Source organism: Zeus faber, assembly GCF_960531495.2.
Source record: "Zeus faber genome assembly, chromosome: 18".
Classification (NCBI taxonomy): domain Eukaryota; kingdom Metazoa; phylum Chordata; class Actinopteri; order Zeiformes; family Zeidae; genus Zeus; species Zeus faber.
Genome location: NC_137210.1, coordinates 14,221,974 through 14,248,395, shown reverse-complemented (window position 1 = coordinate 14,248,395; position 26,422 = coordinate 14,221,974). Strand labels below are relative to the sequence as shown.

At 42.8% G+C, this 26,422-nt stretch overlaps 2 protein-coding genes across 2 annotated transcripts; both read left to right on the top strand.

Annotated features, from left to right (window-relative positions):
• The first annotated feature begins 6,594 nt into the window (after nt 1-6,594).
• Nucleotides 6,595-15,643, top strand: abhd13 (abhydrolase domain containing 13). Its single transcript, XM_080019152.1, has 2 exons — nt 6,595-6,737; nt 12,570-15,643. The coding sequence occupies exon 2, from the start codon at nt 12,607-12,609 to the stop codon at nt 13,660-13,662; it is 1,056 nt and encodes a 351-aa protein (XP_079875278.1). The 5' UTR covers nt 6,595-6,737; nt 12,570-12,606; the 3' UTR covers nt 13,663-15,643.
• Nucleotides 15,644-16,817: 1,174 nt separating this feature from the next.
• tnfsf13b (TNF superfamily member 13b) lies at nt 16,818-19,588 on the top strand (the record flags this gene model as incomplete). Its single annotated transcript, XM_080018830.1, has 6 exons — nt 16,818-17,039; nt 17,145-17,259; nt 17,827-17,889; nt 18,085-18,209; nt 18,516-18,666; nt 19,405-19,588. 6 exons carry the CDS (start codon nt 16,818-16,820, stop codon nt 19,515-19,517), a joined length of 789 nt encoding a protein of 262 aa, XP_079874956.1. The 3' UTR covers nt 19,518-19,588.
• Nucleotides 19,589-26,422: the final 6,834 nt, after the last annotated feature.

Sequence of the window (26,422 nt, the reverse complement as noted above, 5' to 3'; positions counted from 1 at the left end):
TAAACATCAATTCAACTCCGAGGATGCAACGTGATATTATGGTTGCTCCAAAAATCTGTGCTTCGTGTCACAGTGACAAATCCATGGAAATGTTCCAGAAACGCTATCCCGGTCATTGATCTACACACACGACAGCGGAGACGCACGCGGTGGTTTACCAGAGCAACAGTCGAACCCCTGTCCAGGAAGGTTTGGCTTGTACTTAACGTCACCTCAAGGTGACAATACCCTTGTCGCCACCTGCACTTTTCAACGCATGCACAGAGGCACACACTCGCGCGCGCACACACACACACACACACACACACACACACACCCACCCACATCTGCAGGTTAAGAGAATGATAGATATCTCCGTGGATTTAAAAGGAGGCTCATTTGCAAGGGAAATGTAGCCTTTATTAGTTAATGTCTGCTTCTTCGCCACAGGAGGCCTCCTAATTGCTGCCTGAGACATACAGCAATTTCCACCCAATTTATTCCTGACAGGCACAGAGTAGGGCATTCTTGCTGCATGCCCACAAGCCCAGATATTACTCTTGGCTGATTAGGCCGTCACTGTATGAGCTAAACTCTTAATAAACCTTGTTGATTGGCGTTAGGACCAGAGGGCCACTCCTAATTTCTTTTTCCCTTACATATTACTTGATTATGAATCGCAAATACAGGAGAAAGTTTAATCTCCAGAGAGAGAGAGAGAGCGAAAAGCAGTCACAGGGACATGGGAGAAGTGCCTTTCTTGGGGTGAGGTGAGTTAAAAATGAGTTGCTATGAAGCTGTCCCCTGCGAGTCAAAGCCATGCTCTGTCTCGACGGTGACAACACATTTACTGCAGCCATGGACACCAGCTCCATCACCCTGTGCATTGCACCCACTGGCTCGCGCTTCAAAGCGATTGTGACGGTGCTGTCAGGCGAAACCCAGCTGCCGGACGCACGGAGACTCTTTGTTTAAGGTAGGAAAGCTCAAACAAAGGCGTACTGAGGAACTCAAAATACACACAGGTACTAAAGAACTCGAAATACCCTGCAGGTCGGTCAGGTAACACTACTCACAGGGGAGCTTCCTAGGCAGGTGCGCCGGCGACGCTCACTAACAGGGACTTTAAAGTCAGACCCAAAGTGACTGGGGAACACAAACTAAACACACTGGGGTAATGACTAGACGAGAGACACAGCTTCAGGGAGCAAAAGAAAACCCCTCAGGCAGACGGCCCTGAGCTGGAATCCCACTCTCGCAAACAGGGCAGGTCGGTGGAATCGCTCCGGCGGGCGACCGGACCTCGGGATAGAAGAGTGGAGCTGCTCCGGGTGTCGACCCCATAGGCGGGGCCACTTCAAAGGATGGCCAAGAGGCCGGGGGTTGGCGGAGAAGGTCGACTGCCGGAGATCTGACCGGATGCTGGCGGAGAAAGCAGGGGAAAAAGGGGGCAGCTGTATCTAACTGATGTGCAGGCGGGGGGCGAGCAGACCGGGGGGGGGGGGGGTTTCCTTAAAGAAATCTACAGGCCAGGAAACCTGCTGGTGGCTAGCAGGCTCAAAGCTAGCAGACTGGTGGCTAGCAGGCTGGAGGCTAGCAGGCTCAAAGCTAGCAGACTGGTGTCTAGCAGACCCAAAGCTAGGAGACTGGTGGCTAGCAGGCTGGTGGCTAGCAGGCCCAAAGCTAGCAGACTGGTGGCTAGCAGACCGGCGTCTAGCAGGCCGGTGGCTAGCAGGCTGGCGGCTAGCAGGCCGGTGGCTAGCAGGCTGGCAGGCCAGTGGCTCGCAGGCTGGTGGCTAGCAGGCCGGTGGCTAGCAGACTGGCGTCTAGCAGGCCAGTGGCTAGCAGACTGGCGTCTAGCAGGCACTAAACTTGCGGACTTGTTGCTAGCAGGCCCAAATAAATGCAAACGCAAGCTAAATACACTGGGGTCGTTCATATCTAGACGAGACCACGCTGAGGGGAAAAGACACTAGGATGCACGTGAGGAACACACTGAGGACATCTTCTGGACAAATAAAGGAACACAGGGCCTGGAGGGAAACAGAAATGACCAGGGAACAAGGGGGGTTGGGGGGGGGGGGGGGCAGAGAGAGTGACAAGGATGGCGGGGGAGAGAGAGAGAGAAAGAGAGCGACCGATAGGACGAGTAAGAACACAGGGAGATACCAAGACAGGGAGAAGACAGGCCTACATACACTCGGGAGAGAAGGATAACGAGGAAGAGAAAAACGTCGAACCAAACGGTGCAAAACCATGACAGCAATGCTGCCTGTGATGGTGGCAGGCGAGTCCGAGCCCACTAACAAACTCACTCGTTTGCATCACAACGGCACGACGCAATTAAGTAGCAACGCCTGAAACAAGATACAGAGAGACAGAAGACAAATCGGTATGGGATGGCTTGGCAACATGGAAACTGTACATAATGCTCATGTAACCAATGGAAAGATTCAAGATTCAAGATTCAAGATTCAAGATTTTTATTTGTCACATACATATACATACTTCCATACATATATGCAGTGAAATGTAATGCAACGCACCCGGTGATAGCACACAATAAGTCCTAGGAAAAAGTACAAAAATAAAATAAAATAAAAAGTAGAAAATTCCTTTCTAATAGACCGACTAACTGACTCCTAAAACGAAATACAGTAAGTGGAATACTTATAGAATAAGATAAAAAATATATAGAATAAAATACAATAAAAAATAAATTGAAATAAAATGGAATAGGTTGAAGGAATATGGCTATGTATATACAGATATGTGCATTTAAAGTGGCATGTGAATTAAAGTGGCATGTGAATGTGAATAGGGACCTACAACAAATCGTAGGTCCCTGTTTTCCAAGTGCCGAGTCCATCTCCGGGCCCTTCGCCGTGCATTGGGAAGGCATCGGGCGTGTCGCGTGGTGTGAGGTGAATGACAGGCTCGTCCTTCGGTGTGATGTGTGATATGCCCGGCCGGATCACAGTTCACAGTGACTCTTTGTCCTATACAGTAGCAGCTGACTGTGTGTTATTGAGCTGAGACCCTCCGGCTGTTTAGACTGCCACATCTCAAGTAATTGAGTCGTTGGATGGAGGAGGGCTGCCAGGCGTGTGCGCAGGCTGAGTGTGTGTGTGTGTGTGTGTGTGGCTGTGTGTGCGTATTGTGCCTGCGTGTTTGTTCATAATAGATGATTTGCTGACGTGTCTGAGGTCATTGAGTTCGGGTAAGAGGAGGCGAGGTTGCCACCTGTCAGCCTTGTGTAGGATGAATCCCCAAATGCACCGTCGCTTGGAACCCAAAGAGCCAAACGTGTGTGTGTGTGTGTGTTTATGGGTGTACATATATACCATTCGTGCTGCTATATACAAGAAAATACATCCGCCCATTGCTCCCTCACGTCCCTCACATTCGAAGCAATTAATTTGTAATTATGTTTTTCATACCTGCGGATACATGTCAAACCTTGCAGTGCACACTCGTCACTAAATGCTGCTGAGGGTTTCAATTAATTTATTGTTATGTCTGGATTCTCCAAATCGTCAATCTTCTTCTGTATAGATATATTTGCAAGGACATTTTTATTTTATAGATGACAAATGGACAGCTTTTCCTTCGTATATTACCTATGTATAGCTACGGGTAATCAATTTGAAATTTAGGGCGTGCATCTTTTAAATGGCAGTTGATTCCATATTCAGATCAATAAAAGCAAACATAGCAACTTACCCAGAATGTCCCAACACTTTGTTTACATGTCAAAATGAGTTGTGGGGGTGTAGCAGGGGGTAGTACAGATTGTCCACGCAGTACTAGAATTGTGAAGTGCTCTCTAATGCGTTAAAAATAGGGCAAAATACTTGGCGTGCTCATCATACTATGCAAGGTGTGATCCTATCAAATGTACAACACAGTGTCCCATTGCAGACCCGGGCTGGAAGCTGTCATTTTACAACAGAAAAAGGGCCAAACAAGCAGGACGTGTACCACAGCAAAAAATACACATCGAAAGCCACACCAAAGGACAGCAAAGTTGGTTCACTCTCTCCTTGATCTGCATTTCTTTTTTTTTTTTTTTTGTAATGCAAAGAGCCCCTGTAACAAAACCAGACATCGGTGTGCGCCATCTTAAGGTTTTGATCCTGACTTCAACACCCCAAAAATCAAATCAACCAAGCTCAAGGACAGCACGGAGTGGCCAACAGCTACGCTGGTCTGCACATAATCTGTCTCCTCCAAGGTCACACCGGGTGTAAACGAGATGTTAAACATAGCAACATCACCATGCCGTGGGAATGACGTGGGAAGAGAAAATCAACACATGCTTATATATACAGTATATGTACAAATATTTCATTTTGATTTGAATTATATTAGGCATACTGCCTGTCAGGTGAATATTTCTATTGCTTCAATACGTTTAAGATGAACATATCGATCTATCTATCCAGACAGACGTCAAAATGTATAATAATAATAGTTTTTTTTATTAAGAATTTTTGAATCCCCTTGATGTGAGAAAACATTGTTTGAAATTTCTTGGCCCTAAACGAAGAACATTAAAACCACCACTGATGTTGTGTAGGTCCCCCCCGTGCCGCCAAAGCATCTCTGACCCGTCGAGGCATGGACTCCACAAGAACCTCTGAAGGTGCCCTGTGGTATCTGGCACCAAGACGAAAGCAGCAGATCTTTTATGTCCCCTTAAGTTGCGAGGTGGGGCCCTCATGGATCAGGCTTGTGGTTTTCAGAACATCCCGCAGATATTCCATCGGATCGGACACCTAACCCCGACCATCCACATGATGTGGAAGAAAAACGTGATTCATCAGACCAGTCCACCTTCTTCCAATGCTCCATGGTCCAGTTCTGACGCTCAGGTGGTCAGCATGGCCACCCTGTCCTGAGTCTGAGACTGTGGGATCAGACCAGACGGGCTAGACTTCGCTCCCCATGCGCATCAATGAGCCCATGAGCGCCCATGACCCTGTCAGCGGTTCACCAGTTGTCCCTCCTCGGACCACTTTTGGTAGATACTGACCACAGCACACACCCCACAAGACCTGTTGTTATCGAGATCACAATTTGACCCTTATCAAAGTCACGCGGAACGTTACGCTTGCTCATTTCTCCTGCTTCCAACACATCAACTTCAGGAACTGACTGTTCACTTGCTGCCTCATACATCACACCCCTTGACAGATGCCACTGGAACGAAATGAGCAATTTTACTCACTTCACCTGTCAATGGTTTTAATGTTGTGGCTGATCAGTGTGTGTGTGTATGTATTGTATATATATATGTATACACACACACACACACACACACACACACACACACACACACATATATATATATACATATATACTGTATATACATATACACACACATATACAGTATATACTGTATATACAATATATATATATTTATATATTGACAATGAGAAATATGTTATTGATTCTTATAAATTGACAATACATACATACATACATACATACATACATACATACATGCATACATACATACATAATAAATTATATATACACACACACATATACAGTATATACTGTATATACAATATATATATTTATATACTTACAATGAGAAATATATTATTGATTCTTATATATTGACATACAAACATACATACATACATACATACATACATACATACATAATATATAATATATACACACACATATACAGTATATACTGTATATACAATATATATATTTATATATTGACAATGAGAAATATATTACTGATTCTTATATATTGACAATACATACATACATACATACATGCATTCATACATACATACATAATATATTATATATACACACACATATACAGTATATACTGTATATTCAATATATATATTTATATATTGACAATGAGAAATATATTATTGATTCCCATATATTGACAATACATACATACATACATACATGCATACATACATACATACATAATATATTATATATACACACACATATACAGTATATACTGTATATTCAATATATATATTTATATATTGACAATGAGAAATATATTATTGATTCCCATATATTGACAATACATACATACATACATACATACATACATACATACATACATAATATATTATATATACACACACACACACACACACACACACACACACACACATCATTCATTCCAGATTAAAGAGGTTTTTTCGTCACATACATATATACACATGTATATAATGTACGTGCGTGACGAACAAACCTCTTGAACGTTGAACGTTGAATACACAGTGTATCGTTTTATCCTGCGACGATGTCCATTCCCAGAGCGACATCTGGCGGACGACGGACGCGACGCACCGAAACGCACGTACACATAGACGCGTCGGCAGATGCTCCGCATCCCGTCGAGGCCACGTCCTCCTGATTTATTTTTCCAGGAGCTGTGTCTACAAAGTCTTGGGTGACGTGGTTCACCGAAATAACTGACGTCATCAGATGCAGCGGAAATGGAGAAAACAGGAAGTCAGACGCGGAACCCCAGACGCGGCGGCTCCAGTGCTACACGGAACGTATCGCCGGTGCACCCCACTGTGACGGCTAGCGTCGTTTCTCGCGGCTTAGCTTCGCCGGGTGTCGCGGACTAGTCACGCCCCGCGAGTCCACACGCCCCGCGACGGACCCCCGATAACATCGCAATGGAACACGGCAAATGGGCTTCGGGTGTCACCGTTTTGCTTCGACGCTGCCGCTGAATCGCGCAGGATGAGAGGAGGGTGAGTGTGTAGCCGGCTAGCCGGTGACGGGAACACGATAACGCCTGGAGAGCCCGTAGTAAGTCACGTTATTACTACCGCGGTTAGCTTCACAGTTAGCATAACAGACGTTGTGTCGCGGCGTTACTTGCGACCGAATGGTCCACTTTAAACAAATGTTCATCTCGCAAGGCTCCGCAGCGGGTATGTATCCCCCCCCCCGGGTATGTATCCCCCCTCCCTCCCTCCCTCCCTCCCTCCCTTCGGTTGAGCCAGGCAAGGCGAAGCGGGCTCAGCCTTCTCGCTGCGTGTGTGTGTGTAACACAGTGCGTCGAGAACGAATATTTGAGTTGGGCTCGGGAGCGACTCCGGAAATATAGTCGTTCGTCCGCGACTCGTTAAGTGCAGCCCGGCGCACAGGCAGCTCCCTGGTCGAACCTGGCTTCGACGCGAACAGAGCGACGTCTCTCCCCCCCCCAAAAAAACCCGCTCATTTAGCTCAGATTGAGCGAGTGGGCGAGCGAGAGAACCTGCGACGAGCGAACTAAAAAAATCATTTCTGCGGATTAAATGACTTCGGGAACATTATCCTTTGTTAAATGTGACTGCTTTGCAATTCGCTTTTCCACCGCGATAGATACCACTGGCAGACGCAAGCGACTTTTGTTATGCGAACATAAATCGTTTTTTGAGGAAACGAGTCTAAAAGGAAATTTGGAGATCCGCACTTTGCATCCTGTCGTCTGAAATCAGTGATTTTGACAGAATTATTTGGTTGGGTTTTTTTGAACGAGAATTCTGTATCCAGAGCTTTGTTCTGTCTCCAGGGCATCATTCCGTATCCCAAATGAATCAAATGAACGACGAGTTGAGAAATTGAACAACTTGTTTTTTTTTTTCCCTGACTCCTCAGGAACCGAATTTCGAAAAAGAGTAGAACTTGTCATCTTTGGGACAAGTGCCCTATGGGTGTGGTCAGTCTTTTGTTTTATTTTCAAAAGGGACAATATACAACCATTCAGGTAAAACAGTAGCAGGTCAGATGGTAAACATTAAGTGAAAAAATTACAAGACAATTACATAAAAAAGCAGAGGTTTCAGGAGGAAAGTTCCATGTCTCAATAGCTTTCGTAAATTTTGTGATTTAAGTAGATAATTCTGTTCTAAGAGAAAAGGTGAGATAGTAGTGACTTAAAAAATTTCTGTTTGTGAATAAAAAATGTTTAATATACAATCATGAAATGAATCAGATATTCAAGAGCGCTGCCATCTGGATCATCATAACAAATAATATCCTTAAGATTAAACGAGTAGGCCGAGTCAGCAGACTAAAAAAATGAGACCTTAGATCCGTCCAAAATTTTTGGGATATTGCACAATCAAAAAAATAGTTGAGTTTTTCTATATTATGTTGACAAAAGGTACAAGAGATATCAATGCAGGGCTCCAGACTAACCTTTTCCACTGGTACCACTGGTGCTCCCAGCTGAATATTTAAGAAGCACCAGCACAACATTAAGGAGCACCACTGAAATCGACATGCAACACAACAGATTAATATTTTTTATGATTAATAACTGTATTAATGTGCACCCGTCTCCCTCTCTGACGGTACTGACGATGCGCAGGCCAGCGATGTGGTGCCTGCAATTGGCGTGGCCCATAAGTTTTTATTTTATTTTAGATGTAGTTTTTTTTTTAATTTCACTTCCCCCTATGGAATGAAACAAAGACTGTGTAATGGGGACACTTTCTCTGTGACTGAAATAAAATTAAATGGTCTGCATATTTACAAGTCGCGCTGCTGCTCTTAGTAATAGCACTGTCTGTAAAGATGGTCGCAAAATGCGACTAAATGGTCGCAGTCGGGAGCCCTGCAATGTCTGTAAACTTAGCAATAAAACTGTTAGCAGGGTATATCTTATGTAGTATCTTGAAATGTACTTCCTGAGCCTTGTTTGAAATACAGTACTAAGAGCCAAACACTTCTCCAGTTTATCTAACTATAAAGAAAGGAATCTCTGTCTGTCTTTCCTTCGATTATCTCGACCACGGTTCATCTGATCTACTTCACACTTGGCGAGTGTTTGCTGTGGACCCAAGGGCATGCAGTGTCCAATTTGGTGCAATTTGGACAGGCGACACGTGTAATATTAAACTTTCAAGCAAATGGCGAGCTTGCGAGGGGAGGGGCTTCACGGCTCTGCGACTGGGTCATCAAGACTGTCCTACCCCTGTGTATGACTTTAACCGGCAGTTTCATCTTCCATTTTGGAACACAGGGCTGAATCATTGACATTTTGTTGAACTGTGCCGTTGAAATGTCTTAGAAAGTCTTTTGAACAGGCATGCGTGTCTTTCCCGGTCTTTAACCGGCAGTTTCATCTCCCATCATTTTGAACTGGCACAGTAAGGACTGAATCATTGACATTGTGTTGTGTTGACAACCTGTGTCATTCAAAGGTCTTACAAAGTCGTGCATTGTGACCTGGCATGCACTAGTGTTTTGAATTTGAGACCTCCAGAAAAACTTGCCTCTAGGTACAGTTTTATCCTTTATTTTAAAAGTTTGGATATGCTTATTGTTACACTTTAATGCTGTAATTTCAATTCCATATATCATCAGTAAGGGCTGTTATATTCCCACCATAACTTAAGTGGCTTTTCACAAATTGAATTAATCCATTTGTAATAGCATGAGTTAAATAATTCAATTCTCTGCAAGGAATTGGAAAACTGTGTATAGATATAAACTGTTCTTAGGACAGCCTATTACCAAATTCATCAAAAGGATTGAAAATGTGATTTTTATCCCTTTGAAACCATTGAGGAAAGAATAAGGATTTGTTTCCAGTAAATATGTCACAGTTGCTCTTGAGAAATTTTGGGAGGTGAGAAATTGTGGAGAAAAGACAGCTTCCAGGTTATAAGCGCTTGCTGGTGGAAATTTGACAACTTGACTGGCTGTTTGGCAAAAAATGACATGTCAAAAGTAAAGAAAGACCTCCAATTTTCTTGCAAATGTGATTCGGGATGAAATACTAAATTGAATCTCGATTTGTAAGACACTTTTTTTTAACCAGTTATCTTTCAAGGTATTAATTGTATCAACAAAATCCAGGATTTCAAGACCTTCTTCTCTGTTACTATTGGAAAGTACCAATTTCTTAAGCTTTTGTGAAATTAAATCCAAATGAAATCTAGAAAATTTCAATTTACTTCAGTGGCTGTTGAATCGTTTACAAATAAAGATAAAGATGGATACAAACAACGAGAGTGCTTTTGAGAGGAGAACTCTACCAAGGATAGACAAATCCCTTTGAAGCCAAATGTTAAAAATAGTCTTGGTCTTTTTTTTGTCTGTTTGAGAAATGTAGATGCTGTCTAGATATAAGAGTTTTAGGCATAAATATTCCCAAATACAGAATCTTTTACCGCAATATTTTCAGTTGTAGAATCATCACAATCATGCAGATACAAAATTTGCAACTTGGACATATTCAGTCTTGGACCTGAAGCACTGGAGAATTGGTTCTTGTCTTTAAAAAAAAACATAGAATCATCTGCCAGTTGGCAAATTTATATCTCTACCAAAATTGAAATTCTTTCAAAATTTATTGTCAGCCTCAATTCTCTTGCATAACAAAAATACTGCTTTTGTCTTAGTAATATCCCTTATACCCCTGACATTTAAACACATGACATTAGAGAGAATTACATGTAAAATCCATAGAAGGGTAAAAAAAAGCTAAAATTAAGAAAATAGCTTTACTTGTAAAACAAATGAACACCAAATAACCTGTAAAAAAAAAAAAAAAAAAAAAAATCTGCTCCAAGAATTCCACTGATAGAGGTGGTGATTGACACCCGCCATTGGCTAAAACATTGGCTGTTCTGTGACTAAAGTAAAAATGAAGATATAGCCTACTATCACCGGGTGTCATGACATTTCACTGCATATATGTACGACCGTAGGTGTATGTATGTGACAAATAATCTCTTGAACTTGAAATTAGAGATGACATGGACAACAAACAAAATATGATCATCTGATGAAGTGGCAGCCTGAATGGAATAACATTTTAAGTTTGATTATTTCCACTACCATGTGATAAGTAAAAATGAAAAGGCAGTGGTAGGGGAAACAAAGGCAATCAATAAATAAAAGAAAACAAATTATTATTGCATGTGTTTAAAAAAGTATGCAACTTGTCCTGGTCCTCCTAAAAATAGAATTTTTCCCATGAATATAGTCCTTGAGTTAGTCACATGTAGCTCTGCTACTAACAAGTTATTGTCCATGAGTATAGCCCTTAGGTTAGTTTCTTATTGTATTTTCTTGAGCAAAAACAAGAAAGATTTTATCAGTGAGTGAATCTTTTAGAATAATGTCTCATGGTCACACTTGAAAAAGAGTACAGTAGGACTATTCCCTTTACACTTTTCTCATGTCCGTGAATATAGCTCCTGGAGTAGCCTCTTACAGTTCCACTTTAAGATATAAAAATAATAAAATGTTCATAAATAAAGCCGTGGAAAGAGGCTTTGTGGTCAGTGTTTCTTATAAAGCTCAGGTGTTCCTCATGACATCACTACCGCTTACCGTACAGGTACTGTGTTACAAACAAGGCTAAGGAAGTACATTTCAAAAGTATTACATAAAATATACCCAATGCTATATGCTAGCTGTCTTATTGCTATGTTTACAGCCATTGATATCCATTGTACCTTTTGTAAACATAATATAGAAACTAATTTCTCACTTATTTTTTGATTGTAAAATATCCCCAAAATCTTGTACAGATCTAGAGTCTGACTTGTTTGAAGCTGCTTATTCTGTCTACTCTTTTAAGATGAAGATATTATTAGTTAGGGTGTTAATCCAGATGATGGCGCTCTTGAATGTCTGATTCGTTTCATTATTTTACATGCAAAGTTTTTTTTTCATTCACAAACATAAATTTTCTTAATAACTTCTCTCTCACCTTTTCTCATAGAACTGAGTTCACTTTCAGTTTATTAAACAACAAAAAAAGTAATAAGCTATTGAAACAATTATAGAACTTTCCCTGAAACCTCTGACTGAATATGTTTATATAGATACTCCTGCTTTTTGTTTTTATCTAAAAACAACAATAATAATAATTGTAATATTTTCACTTTATGTTCTTCACATTCAGTTGTCATTTAAATCTGATCCGTATGTGCTGCTGTTGTTTTTCCTGAATGTTTGTATATTATCCTTTTGTTTAAAAAAATAAGAAAAAAGAAAAAACCTCCACAGGGGTCTTATTTCTGTCAATTCACTCAATGACAGCAGTGACACTTAAGTGTGAATTTTGTGTCTAGTCAAACAGTATATAAATCCTTCATCCTAATCTGTTTTGGACGGACAGATTACGGCCAATTTGACCTTTTTGTGTTTGTACAGCTTAGTGCAAGTGGTTTGTGTCTATCGGCAAGCTGAATCGAGCCTGAATGAGGATTAGTAATGATTTTATGTTGTCAGGGTCAAAATGTTTAGCCTAGTGGGTATTGCAAGTTATGGGCTGCTAGTTTAGTCATGTTACTCTAGATATACTCTTTTTTTTTTTTTTTAAGATGAGTTTTGTGCCTACAGTTACATTTATTGAAAATGTTGTTTTTCATTTTTAGTTTTTTATGTTTGGCGTAAGCCCTATCTTTAAACCACGACAATCCTAATAAAGTAATACAAAGAAAATGTAACAAAGTTTGAATAGACAATGAGCAATAAACAAAAATTTGTAATACTACTTTTCCCCAGAGGTGCATTTGCTGTTGCTGCTCTACCATGCTTGTTTTCATACATTCTGTCCTCCCTCTGTCGCACAGTGTGTCTGCGGTCTGATCCGGTCCTCAGTGTGAAGCCATGGAGAAGCCCTGGAGGCTGTGGGGGGCGGTGGAGCGCTATGCCCTGGCTTTGGCCTCCTGGTCCTGGGGGGCCTGTCGCATCTTTCTCCTGGCCCTCATCCTCACCTTTCACCTCTACGGTGGATTCTTTCTGCTGGCCCTCATCGTGGCCTCTGTGGCTGGAATACTTTACAAGTTCCAGGATGTGCTGCTCTACTTCCCAGACCAACCCTCCTCCTCCCGCCTCTATGTTCCCATGCCAACAGGAATCCCACATGAAAATGTGTACATCCGCACCAAGGATGGTGTGAAATTAAACCTCATTCTGCTCCGTTACACAGGAGGCGACGCGTCATCTGTAGTCAACCCGGGAAGTCAGGCCTGCCCAGCCCCCTCTGCTCCGCCAACCATACTCTATTTCCATGGTAATGCAGGAAATATAGGACACCGAGTGCCCAACGCGCTTCTGATGCTGGTGAATTTGAAAGCTAATGTGGTGCTTGTGGACTATCGTGGCTACGGGAAGAGCGAGGGAGAGCCCAGCGAGGACGGGCTGTATTTGGATGCCGAGGCAACACTGGACTATATTATGACGCGGCCCGACCTGGACAAAACAAAGGTGGTGCTGTTCGGTCGCTCGCTGGGTGGCGCCGTGGCCGTGCACCTTGCTTCGGCCAACCCCCACCGCGTGGCGGCTATCATTGTCGAAAACACCTTTCTGAGCATCCCGCACATGGCAGCTACACTCTTCTCCTTCCTACCGATGCGGCTGCTGCCCCTGTGGTGCTACAGGAACCAGTTCCTGTCCTACCGACAGGTGGCGCTGTGCCGCATGCCCTCGCTGTTCGTGTCCGGTCTGTCGGACCAGCTCATTCCTCCGGTAATGATGAAGCAGCTGTACGAACTGTCGCCTGCACGGACTAAGCGCCTGGCCATCTTCCCGGAGGGCACGCACAACGACACCTGGCAGTGCCAGGGCTACTTTGCTGCCTTAGAGCAGTTTATTAAAGACCTGCTGAAGAGCCACGCCCGCGAGGAGAGCGCCCAGTCCTCTGCCAGCGTCACCATCATCTAAAAATAAGTGGGAATGGAGATGGTGCAGCAGCAGCTACATAACTACAGTGGTAGTTATCTTCAAAGGGTTATTACCTGGAAAGTGTGGAGGCCGAAATGCATCAATAACTGAGTGGACATGACCGAGTTTGGACAGAATGTACATTTAATTTTTATGTTTTTGCTTTTCTCTCTGGATTGTGGGGTTTATTTTCTATTTCACTGTTTTTACCTTACTGTAAATGTATCTGATGGAACACACAGCTGACTCAGTGTAGTCCTAATTTAAGGATTTATGCGGGGAGAGGGTTACGCCACCTTCATAAATCATTTTTTATTTACAGCTCTGAATGCAATGTATTAAAGGCCTTTTAACGAATGAGGCAGAAAGCGGCCAGATCACCCTGCGACAGACAGTCAAGCCTCAAGGATCTGCAACGGTGTCGACCGAGGGCGAGTTTGAAATGAAAAAGACGTAAACCATCCATCCTGTAATCAATGAATGCGGGCTGACAGGAGTTTTGTAGAAAAATTGTTGCTGAATTGATTCAACTTGGTAACTGCATTAAGTGTGGTTCACAAAGTAAAATGAAGAAAATATGATTAAAAACTGATTTATTACTCTGTTCAGCTTCACTTGAAGTTTGTGTCACATGGGCTGGAGTGTTGTAGACGACGTTCACGCCGCGTCAGATGTTTCCGATGTTGAATACTTTGCATGTTGTGATTTTTGATTTTGTTCTTGTCCAGGTCCACCATTTAAAGATTCCCAGAAACATTTTATTTAAAGATTGCATTCACAGTAGGAGTTTTGCACCGTTTGAATATTTTGACATTTCAGCTGTACGAAGTAGTTGTCGGCTTACTTGAAATGGTCGGACGGGTGATCTGTTTGAAAGCCTTCACCGCTCCTTTCAAACCCGTTTGTCTTTGACCTGAACCCTTCTGTGGAGCTTAACTGTCTGACTCTTGGAATTTAACACTTCCCACAAAACACATGGTTCCCATACCAGCTGGGCTTTCCTCTTGCCATGGGCTCAAGTTACTATTAATCAAGTTTGCCCCCAATGGATTTGGCCTCTGGTGTTTTATACTGTACATGGTTAGTTGTTTTTTTTTTTTGCTGTTTTAAATCTGAGTGGTATTTTTCCAAAAAAAAAAAAAAGATATATATATATATATATAGTACTTTTATTTTCTGCATTGTAATTGTTTAGCGGAGGAGTTCTTGGCTTACCCCCTGCTCTTGTGGAGAAATGGCTTTACTCGCTCGGAGGGCTTTTAATAAGCTAATTAACCTTTCCTGCATGTCTTCCAGGAAGTGGAGCGGAGCAAACCACGGTCTCTTATCTGCTCTCGCTCTCAAAATGCAGACCACTGCATCGCAGTGATATCAAAGCCATTCCTAAGCGCTCGACAGAGGTAAACTTGTATTAGCAGCCATGTTTGATACTGTGTGCTAAGCAAAGTACAGAAAACAAGGAAATATCCTAATCTGTTTTGTTTTTGAGGTGACGGTACTCAAACTACAGTCTTCGGGCTAATGCGTGAATGTACAGCCTGGGTATACCATGACCAGCGTGCTTTATCAGAAATAATGTAAACAATGTCATTCACCACCATATTTTCATATTTGACTGACATTTGCATAGTGCTCCATTTTTTAAAGTTCCTCTATATCTAACAGCAACCTCATTGGTTTCAGGCTTTTGTGTATGATATTTACTACATTTACACAGTTGTGTTATGCATTAAAACATTTTAGCAAGTTTTCTGTTTATAAGCTGTACTAGCCATTGTACTGACTGCAGCTGACATGAGAGTGTATGAAGGGCTTTATAATGATGGGGTACTTTATTTTAACTAGACAATGTAATTTCTCAAGCTTCTAGACATAATTTCTTTGATTAATCTGACGGTTGATAATTAAAATAAAATATTATTTTTTTGGAAAACAAACATAACTATTTTTCCTTTTTCTTTTTTTTTTTTTTTTTTTTTTTCCCCTATCCAAATATACTGGTATTTGTCCAGGCGCTGGTATTTGATAAAGCTGCAATGACCTGAATGTCTTTTTTTACTTTATTAATGAATAAATTCAGCTTGGTAGTAGAATCCATTGTGACATGTGTTGACATGTTTCTTATATAGTGAAAATCAGTCAGGCCAGATTGATGGAATGTTTTCTTTTTTTGTTTTGTTTTTTGCACAAAGATGTGTAAGCCAATGAGTCAGACTCCCCCCCACCCCCCCCCCCAATACTTGACATTAAAAGACCTTGATCACAATATGTGACAAATTGGATAATGGCATGACAGCCCACATTTCATACAGGAAATAAAATCACCTTGTATATGTAAAAAAAAAAACTTACATCAGAGTTGATGTTTTTCTTTTTCTATTTTAACACAATGTCATAATCTCTTCTTTTCTAAGAACCTGTTTTCAATTTCCTGTACAGTAACATGCAATAAATTAAATACAGTAAATTAATCTGCCTAAGTTTTTAGTCTTGTTTTTTTCTTGGCTACGATGCTTGTCTAATTGACCTACAAATATTTAGTTACGAAATATAAAATTACACAGAATACCGCTTCACTTCATTTCCTGGGGAATTTCTTTGAGTCATGTTGCTGTCTGAGCTGTTGCTAACGTTCTTTGCCACTTCCTTTTTCACTCGTTAACTCCTCCACTCAAATGTTGTCATTAATAATTCTGCCAAAGTTAAGACATTTTCATGTCGCGCTCCGCCCCCAACAACAATGTGCCACAGGAGGTTTGTCTTAGAATTTGTAGGTCGCCTTTTAGAGAGTGAGCATGACTGGGATAGGCTTGGGTCAAAAAGGAAGAAGTGAGTGCGGTCTGCCAGGAGGAAGATAAGAGGGGAAGCTGTTGGGCTGCTTTGCCTTTCCGTATTTCTTATTGGAGAGTGGAGCCTCAGACAAAACCGCCAAACGGAAACGGCGCACGAGGAGGCTTGAGACAAATGCGAGAGTTAAGGAAATGAGTGACCGTGGCCGAGGGACCAAAGCCGCAACAAAAACATTAAAACGAGACCGAGACACTGAAAGAAGCAGCATCCTCTGCCCAGACACTAATCCGTCTGAAGCTGCAGGAAAGGAGCCAGGCCGGCCATGCTGCCGGGGTGAGGTCCCAGGATATTGACTGGGCCCTGCGATGGCGGCGTTGCCGGATGCAGAGCCTGCGGGTGGAAAGAGTCCGGGCCACGGGAGGCCGTCCTGGCCCGTGCTCCTGCTGACACTGGCGGCCGTCACGTCCTCCTCTCTCTCGGCCATGTCCCTGTACCAGCTCCTGGCCCTCAGGGCCGACGTGGAGGCTCTCAAATCTGATGTCGGTTGCAGGAGAGAGGAGCAGCAGGAAGCTGGGCACAAAATCCAGGTGAGAGTCAGGCATACGACAAAGGAAGACTCGATTTAGATACGGGTGTTCAGGGTAGACAAGTAACGTACGCCGTGCCGTAAGATGCAGCGGATGTTCTTCCAGACCTTGGAGCAAAGCAGTAGCAGCGCAGACACCACTGCACCACCGCTGCCGCCGTCTGAGCCCCTCCATCACCTGCTGAGAAAAAGGAGAGCAGCCTCCGAAGCACAGAGATCAGGTGACAAACACGTGGCGGCGCGGACTTTACGACCTCTCCAACCGTCATTAAAAACGCCGCCGTGCGCCAGGAGTGAAGGCGTTTTTTTTGGGTGTTGGATTACTCTGCAAGTACCACAGGGTTTCTGTTTCTGTTGTGAAAATGGAAGTTTATTCGCGTGGCGCATTTCATACACAAGGCACACATACGCAACACATAAAATGCTTATAAAAAGTAATGTAATAAAAAATAATAATGTAGATAAAAGTAAAATAATAAAAGCCTCAAAATAAAATGATAAAAAAAAAAATTTGAAGATGAACTTCTCCCTCGCAGTAGTGAAGCAAGGTGTGAAAATGAGTCACAGGTTGTGCTGCAGTATGTCTGTGCTACCAGCAAACATGGTGTGTAGGTAAAGAAGTTGTTATACAGAAGCTGAGATTTAAAATCATGGGGGTGGGATGGGCTGGGGAGATATATACACAGAGAGGAAGTAGCAGCCACGGATCAAACAAAGATATAAGCCTGTGGTGACGATACAAGCAGAGGCCGTCCTCTCCTCTCCTATGACCCTCTCCTCTCCTCCAGCTCCAGCTTCTCAGCCCTGCCTGCAGATGTTGGCAGACAGCAAGAGGCAAACGTTTCCGAAAGGTACAGGAGCAACCCCTTTTTTTTTTCCCCCCAACCCCGGGGTGATTCATTCCATTATAAAAGAATGTGCCCTTTTGTACAACGGACAAATAAAGACTGTTTCTAAAAAAGGAAGGAAGGAAGGTTGTATGTTCCTTGCGCACCCGTCTCTTCTCCCTTCTTCCCGAGCCGATGTCGTACCGTTTTACCTTGTAGAGTTTGATTCGGCGCAGCACACGGGTATTCCCTGGCAGCCCGGGCTGAGTAGAGGCTCTGCTCTGGAGGTTGAGAACAACAGCATGGTGGTGAAGGAGGAGGGCTTCTACTTTGTCTACAGCCAGGTGAGTTCCTCTGCCGTCATGACACCGTACCTCCACCGGGAGCCGCTGTCTGATAGAGTGTGCACCGACATGACTTGGTTTTATAATAGGGCATGACTGCACAGTGCAAGGTGAGTGTTGTGTGTCCAAAATTTGGGGATACAGACAAATCTCAATGAAATGTCTGATGAAGAATATTCAACATAACCAATTGAAGCAAACGTATAAAGTAATATCGCATATGGCACTTTTGCAAGCGGCATAATAATGGTTTCAGAGTTCAACAGTTCAGCAGTTCAGAGTGCGTATGATCTGTCCGGTGCTCAGGTGTACTACATGGACAACACATTTGCCATGGGCCACGTGGTGATCAGGAGGAAGAGGAACATCGTGGGCGATGAGCCTCAGTACGTCATCCTGTTCCGCTGCATCCAGAACATGGACCCAGTCTACCCGTACAACACTTGCTACACAGGGGGTGAGCCCGTGTTTGTGCCCGTGTGTACACCTTGTGACTGTGTTCGTACCCTGAGGAGCAGATGTTTACCTCTCACATATGTAAATGCACCTTGTCTGTCTGCCTGCGTTTATTTGCCCAAGGGCTTTTAACTATACAATGAGTTTGACTTGGTGGTTTTATATTAACGATAAAATATTCCCATGAATAGATAAATTATAATTGCATTTATATGAAATGGTCGAGTAGGCAGAGCGCTTTGCACTGCTGTTTCATGGCAAGAAGGTTCTGGATTCGATTCTCGCCGCGGTGCTGTTGGCCCCGCACCAGCGGGTTATCTCTCGATTAGGGCCCAACCCCAGGTTGATGTACAAATCTATATTATAGTAATTATTATAAATGAATGTGTTCTTTTGTATAATGGTGCCATCCAACAATTAACTGATTAGTGTGGAGTTACCGTGTGGAGTTTGCATGTTCTCCCCGTGCTCACATGGGGTTTCCTCCATGTAACATCAGTAAGGACCCCCACCAAGTACATGCAGAACATCGTCGTCCGACTAGCAATGGACACTTGTAATTGGTCCCCGGGTGCGTCGCTGTACGCCACCCGCTGCTCCCCTGCTCACTGCTGTCTTATACTGTATGTACAGAATGTCTTCTATGCACAGGTGATGAACGTGTACATGTCCCTGTAGAAGACTTGTCAGGCAGAGAAAGAAAGAAAACAACTTATTTTCCTGAGTCCCTCTGCCGCAGGTGTTGTCAAGTTGGAGGCTGGAGACCAGGTGGAGCTGCTGATCCCTCGCTTCACAGCCAACGTGTCGCTGGATGGCGACTCCACCTTCCTAGGGGCCGTTAAGCTGGTCTGAACTGATAAATGGATAAATATGACAAACAAGCAAAAAACATCTATTAATGGCATAGGATGCATGGAATCGGCTGTAACCTGGGTGTATGACACTTTGATGCCTGAAGGAATTGCCGAAGCGTAGGCAAATTTCTCTAAAATCTCAGGACATAATAGGATGTTACTGTGTATAATATGGCATATGATGTGGTGTGATACGACATATGATGTAATGTTTATAACAGGGACTGGTGTTCTGTTAGTTGATATGCAAAATATACCCCTAGTTATGTACAGCTTTTCAAGAAAGTTGCGTATTAACCACCAACATATTTGACCAACCACAGCCTCCAGTCAGAGATCTGAGAGGTACCAATCAATAAAGCCAGATATATTTTATTAAATTGCCTAATAAAATATGTGGGATTTACAGTATACATTTGTATTTAACTATTTAATTATGATTAAATGTTCTCCTACATTTTATTTTATTACTCTTGTAATAAATAAATAAACAATGATGTATATTATTGTTTCCTTTTCCTATGTATGTGGACAAAATAAGAACTCTGTTTCAAGTTAATGTAAGAATGATTGATGTATTATTATAAATGTCAGCATGTGTATGTACATTTTCATTCAATAAAAAAAGCAGCTCATCATCTCGAAACCGGTGGAGTTGGACATTCACGTCTCGGCCATGAGAGGAGGACGGCTGAGAAACATAAATGTCCATCAGACGGCAAGAAATATGATTAAACCGGAAAGAAAATTGTGACAAAATGTGATTTTGAATTTGTAAAGTTTTGTAAAATTCTAGAATATATGTTTTTACTTTTTTTAAACTAAAATTGAGTGCAATTCAGGAAATCTGAAAGAGATTCCGATTTAATACAATATACAATTGATTTGTGGGAGTGTAGTAGTCCTTCTGCTACTCTTACTGTATGTTATATTTTAGAAGTTTCATAGTTTTATAAATAATCATAATAATAATTATCACGTGATAGGACAGCTGCCGATACGGTCCCGCCCCTATGCTATGTCGCAAATCAGTGGCAGAACTGCCACAGGCAGCGTCGGTATTTGAAGCCTTAGCTGCGCTCACCGGCGATTACCCCGGCAGTCACACAGAGGCGCACATGCAAAGTCTGAATTTTGAGGAGAAAGGACACAGGTCAAAGGTGTAATAAGTAAAGTATGAGATTATTTTGAAAATAGTAACAAGTAATGAGTAACACATTAAAAAATTGTGTAACGAGCCCAACACTGCCTATGGCACACGTACGTGTGTCACTCAGATTATGTTGTTATTTTTACTTTACCTCTTTGGTTTAAAAAGCCTTCAGAGTGCCCGTTCATCATTTCACTGTACTGTGCTTATGTAATCAATAGCCAAGTATCTCTATCTCTATCTCTATTGAATCTCTATTTTATTCTGTATATTTTACGTCATTATATTGCATTTAGCGACGGAAAATTCTAAGTAAAACAAACAATTTTTAAGCCGCGCTATGTATGTATGTACTTTTGGTATTTGGGATTTGGCGCCTCTACAGTTTGTGAGTGCAATTGCACTTTTACACCACTGTCGTAAAACTGTCTGGTGTCCGAAAAATAATTTATTTTTACCAGACTAATTTGAGCGGTATCAGTCACATTTCAATAACAGTCTACTGTATGTTACAAATGCAAATATAATGTACACGTAGGTTACAGCACAGTCCTCGCCGCTTCAGTGAGCACTTGCGATAGGCCCATCTTATCCACACCCTTGGGGAGGTGGAGCGGCAACGTTTTGTATGAGCATTATTACTGGACATTTGGACGGGCGAGTTTTTAATTTATCGTTTTTTTCTTTTGTCTTTTTTTTGTTCAAGTTGTAAAAGGCAAAAAAAAATGTAACTACAGGGGCCAAACATCAAGGAAGTGATGTAGTGCTGTAAACCATAACGTACTTTTCCCGTGGTTTTGTGCCTGCACACCAAAGTTGCATAGTGCAAGAACAGCCATTCGGGGGGGTAAAGAGGCATTCTCCATATTAGAAGTCAACCATCAAACTGATTTTGAAGCTGGTATTTTAAGGCAAAAAAGTTACATAGTGTTGCTTTAAGGCGGGAGTAACTATGACTCTCTAAAGGTTCTCGGCCTGGGAGGACATGCTTTAAGTACCGCTCCTGAGGGAACGGGAAAGAGAGGGTGTTCCATTACGGTCCATGAGGCTGGAGAGCCCAATGAGAGAGGTGAGTGTGAGCACCATGACCACATCACGATACCCGATCTTGAAATGCAAAGTCCAACTCGGTAAGCACGCAAACCTCAAACCTAGACTGGTATGGAGGGGAGCTAGCCATACGAAGGGAAGAGGATCCTCAGGTGGTAATCGAATCAATGACCTTTGAAAACTCGATAATGAGGGCAGAGTTGGAAGAGATCGTGCTGATACCACCGCTTGCTACATACCTAAGGGGGGGTAAGTGGTGATGGACCCCGGTGACCTACGGCAGACGAGGGGGATCATACTGATGTAGCCGAAAACAAGAGTCGAAAGAGAGATGGTAGAAACTGCTCGGCAGCTCCCTGGGGCCAGGAGGGCCTGAAACCATCCCAGTACCAACTGGTGTTGAAGTGCTGCTACCAAATCCAGACCCAGATTGCGCACTGTGTGGGGTACAGGTTGGCAAAGTTGGTATGATCAGCAAGTATTTTGTGATTCGACATGCCAGAGTAGCAGTCCTGTACAAGTGTCGCCGATGCGGTCGAACCAATACCAACAGTCACACCATCTCCTGCCATGTCCCTAAATGTAGGGTGGTGGTTGAAACAGTAAGGAGTGACCAGGAGCTTGCATGCAGTCATTGCAACGCAAGCTTTGGGACGAGCATGGGGCTGACCCAACATAGACGGCATGCCCATCCTGCAGAGCGGAATGCGGAAAAGATTGAGAGAGTAAAGACAGCAGAAAAGGAGGTGAAAGGGTCAAAACTATGGCGTGAGGATGAAATCAATATTATCAAGCTCGCACAGCAATACGTCAGAAGACAGCATATGAACAAGCTCATAGCTGTTCAGCTTGGAACAGGTAAACAGCTGAGCAGGTGAGGAGTAAAAAGAGATTGCTGCAAAACGAGTTGGCCCGCAATGGCCAAGATGAAGCTGGGGTTGAGGAGAGTAATCTCCCCAATACGTAGGCAACCCCGATCGTTCTGCAGTCACTCCAGAACTGGCCCTAACAAAGCTGAGAGAAACATTGAACAGAGAGGGTGACACAGAAGTTGAGAACAAGATCAAGGCCATTGCAGACTTGGTTAAGGATGTAGACAGAACCCTGGACCGATCGAGTCTTCAGCGTTGGACCTGATCCGGAAGCTGGTTAAGGGTTGGGCTCCCAATAGACCGGGCCATGACAGTGGAAGGAACCAAGCACAGAAGGGCTGGGCAAGGCGGCTCTCCCAGAAGAAGCGTGTGTTTCGGGTACACTGACGGTTGTACAACAGGGACCAGGCCAAACTCGCGGTGCTGGTCTTAGATGGTGGAGAGAGGGAAGAATGTGCACTGCCTAGCAACCAAATCTACAAAGAGTTTCGTGAGAGATGGGAGGTAGTGGGACAGTTTGGGCTAGGTGACTTCCACTCGACTGGGGAAACGGATAATTGTAATTGATAATCTACAACCCGATCCTGGCAGCTGAGGTGAGGGAAAACATAACCAAGATGAAGAATTGTTCGGTCCCGGGTCCAGACAGGATTAGCAAAAAGGCACTGCTGGAATGGGACCCTTAGGGTGAACAACTGGCATGGCTGTACACAGCATGACTTTCTGCTTGCCGATGTGCAAGGTTCATGAGGTGCTCCTCATAAATATATCTTGCCCAGACAATCTGCTACCTCAACACCCTATAATTTAAAATAATAAAAAAAGCACGCCCCACTCAGAAGGCAGTTTGTATTGACTTTCTGAGTATCACGCTCAAATTCATTTATATAGCATTTAAAACAGCTGACAGCTACATTATACTTTATTTATGAGGGTCGATAGACTTTCACTGTAGGACCTTTTAAAATAGGCTTTGAAAAAGGGTTACATTTATAAATAGTAATCATTTTTATCTGAGCATAATAACTTGGCTTATGCAAATAATTTAGAATTTCACAGGCAAATGCAAGTTAATTTCATCCTTCCCGCTCTTTCACTCCGTCCCACTCTCACACACGTATAAAATTGTCCTTTCAGCCATGACATAAAGTTTGATTTTTGACCACCCATTTCCAACCACTGGTACATTTTAACTACAACGTTAGAGCTATGATATATTTTTGAACTGAGTTAACAAAGTGGTTGCGGAGCAAAGTGTAATTTTCAGCCATTGTCAAGGTAAATTGACTATTATTATTATTTATTATATCTAACGATTTATTGCTGAAAGGTTTCAAGATGGCTCAAGGAAACTAAGGAAGAACTAAGAAATATACGAGTAAGAAATATCGACAGTCAAGGCACAATAATTGTTATTGATTAAAAAAAAAATAATATACTGAAGATGAAAGAGGTAGTTTGGAGTGAGTAAAACTCACGATAAGTACAAGTTTAATTCCAATGAATTGAATCGTTTAAAAATAGATACAGTAGGCTGTAGACTGGCCTTCAATATAGATGGCTGCATTATCTCTTATATTTCTTAAGTGTGTAACTGGTTCATATGGATTGAATTCTAGTTTGCCTTTTCTACCCTCATTATTTGTGTGTGTGTGTCACTCGCTGTCAGGGCTGGGTATTGGTACTCAATACTGGGGATGCAAATTTAAAGGAATTTCCTTAATACAGCGGTTCCCAACCTTTTTGGACATCAGAAATCGCACTGCCTCTGTTGAACAGATCGGCATACTCAGAAGCAACATGAAGCCAAAATTTTGTCAGGTACTTCTCTGAGAAAGCCAGTTTCAATGCGCTGTAGCACGAGAGATCCACATGACTGTCCGTCTCTTTTGCGCTCAAGCCTGCGAGGGTCTTGTCACTGTGGCTGGTGAAGGGGTTTTCGATCCAGCTGCACTGCACATCTGGGACGGGGAAGTATTCAAGCGGCTTGGACGTGTACTGTTTGTGTTTTGTCTCAAGGTGACGGCGCAGTTTACATGTCTTCAGAGCTTCATTTGATAAACTCTCGGAATACACCACGCACAGCAGTGATGGTTTATCTTCCGTGCCTGTCCAAAACCATCCCAATGACAAATATTGAGCGCTGTACTTTCTCTGAACCTTTCTTTTTTGTTTGACAGGTCCCGCCGGGCCTTGGCTTGTGGATGATGTACCAATGGCTTCTTTCCTTTGCAGTGTGCCTGATGCTGGCCAACGATCCATTTTGATCATCACCTCAAGTTCAAAAATGTACAGGTGCACGTTGATCGTGGTCTGCCTTGGACGTAGTACGCCCTAACATTAGTAGAGGAGAGTCGACAAAGCAACATATCGCTTGTTTCCTTTTGCCATCGTACCTCTCCCTCGCTCCTGGGTTTTTGTCCTCCCCCCGTGCCCTTCAGAAAAGCGCCGTTATCCCGTTCCGGTCTACCATGTTCCATCTTAACACAGCATTAGTTGTTGAGTTGTTTCTTTTCTTGACAGCCCCCTGTCATTCCGGTGAGTACTACTACTTCCTGGCTGGGTAGTTTTTTTCTCAAAAAGCACTGCCATTTATACAATTTAGACTGCAGATTGTTCAGTTCTTATCGATAAAACTGAATATTTTTTGATTAAATTCTCTTTACCAATTAATCGATAGTCGATTACCTCGGTTGAGGTATTGACCAACACATACTGATTTTCTGATAGATTTTTTTTTACTATTTAAAATGGGTAAAATCTTATTTTGTTTTAGAGCTGCGCACAGCGCATTGATTGCCCCGCTCTTGCTCTCTCTCTCTCTCTCTCTCTCTCTCTCTCTCTCTCTTTCTCTCTCTCTCTCTCTCGCAAACACAACAGTGTATAAGTGGGCGATACCGCAATTTTTTTTTTTCGACCTGATACCAAGTAATACCAGGGAAAAATCACCAATATCGATACCGATACCAGGGATGGGGGGATGTTTCTGCATCGTATTCAATAAATATGCGAAAGGGTGTTATTACTCTGTCTTTTTAAACCTCCTGTTGGGTTGGGTACTGAAACCCGATACCACTTTGGAGATGCCGTGCCGCCACTTTCTTCTCCCATGCGACTCGACTCGCCTTGTAACTTTCGGTATAGAGCCAAACCACAGCAGCAGTCATTAGTGTCACATTAGGGTGCCTTAGCCAATCAGATAAAAGAGGCAGGTCATAAAAGTTTCCACTACTGAAAACGTCCGGTTCATACAAACTGTCAGTTATTTGTTAACATGTAACATGTGAAAATTAATGGACAGGTTTGGTTCATAAAAAATCTCAAAATAAATATATTTTTTTAACAAAAATAAGAATAATAAAAAAATATAGCCCCAGATCTATTCATCTGTTATTGTACTGTCACGGTCACGATCTGTACACATCTCCTTCTAAATTTCACACTATATTTTACATACACATAGTCCTTCTGTTCATTATAGGGCCGATAGACACAAAGCACAGTGGGTGGTCACTTGTTTCCTGGCCACTTTGCCCTCGGTGTAATGGCTCCATTTGACAAGGAGAGGTAGAAAGAGAGAGCGAGAGAGAGGTCACAAAGCACTCAGAGAACTAGAAGACTTTAAAGGATAGATTTCAAGTGACCTGAATATGTGACATTGGCCATTAGCGTTGATCACAAGAGAGCAGTCCGGTAGCTAAAGCAGACATAGAGGGCGGGCCCCGCTCAGCAGCCCGCTACAACCATGGCAGCCGCTGTCGTCCTTTGATGGCGTTTGGCAAACAGCGGTTGGCTGTACAAACACCAGTGGAGCAGTTGGGTGGGAGGAGA

Coding starts and splice junctions, on each gene's coding strand:
- abhd13 (XM_080019152.1), top strand. CDS start 12,607: ATGGAGAAGCCCTGGAGGCTGTGGGGGGCGGTGGAGCGCTATGCCCTG.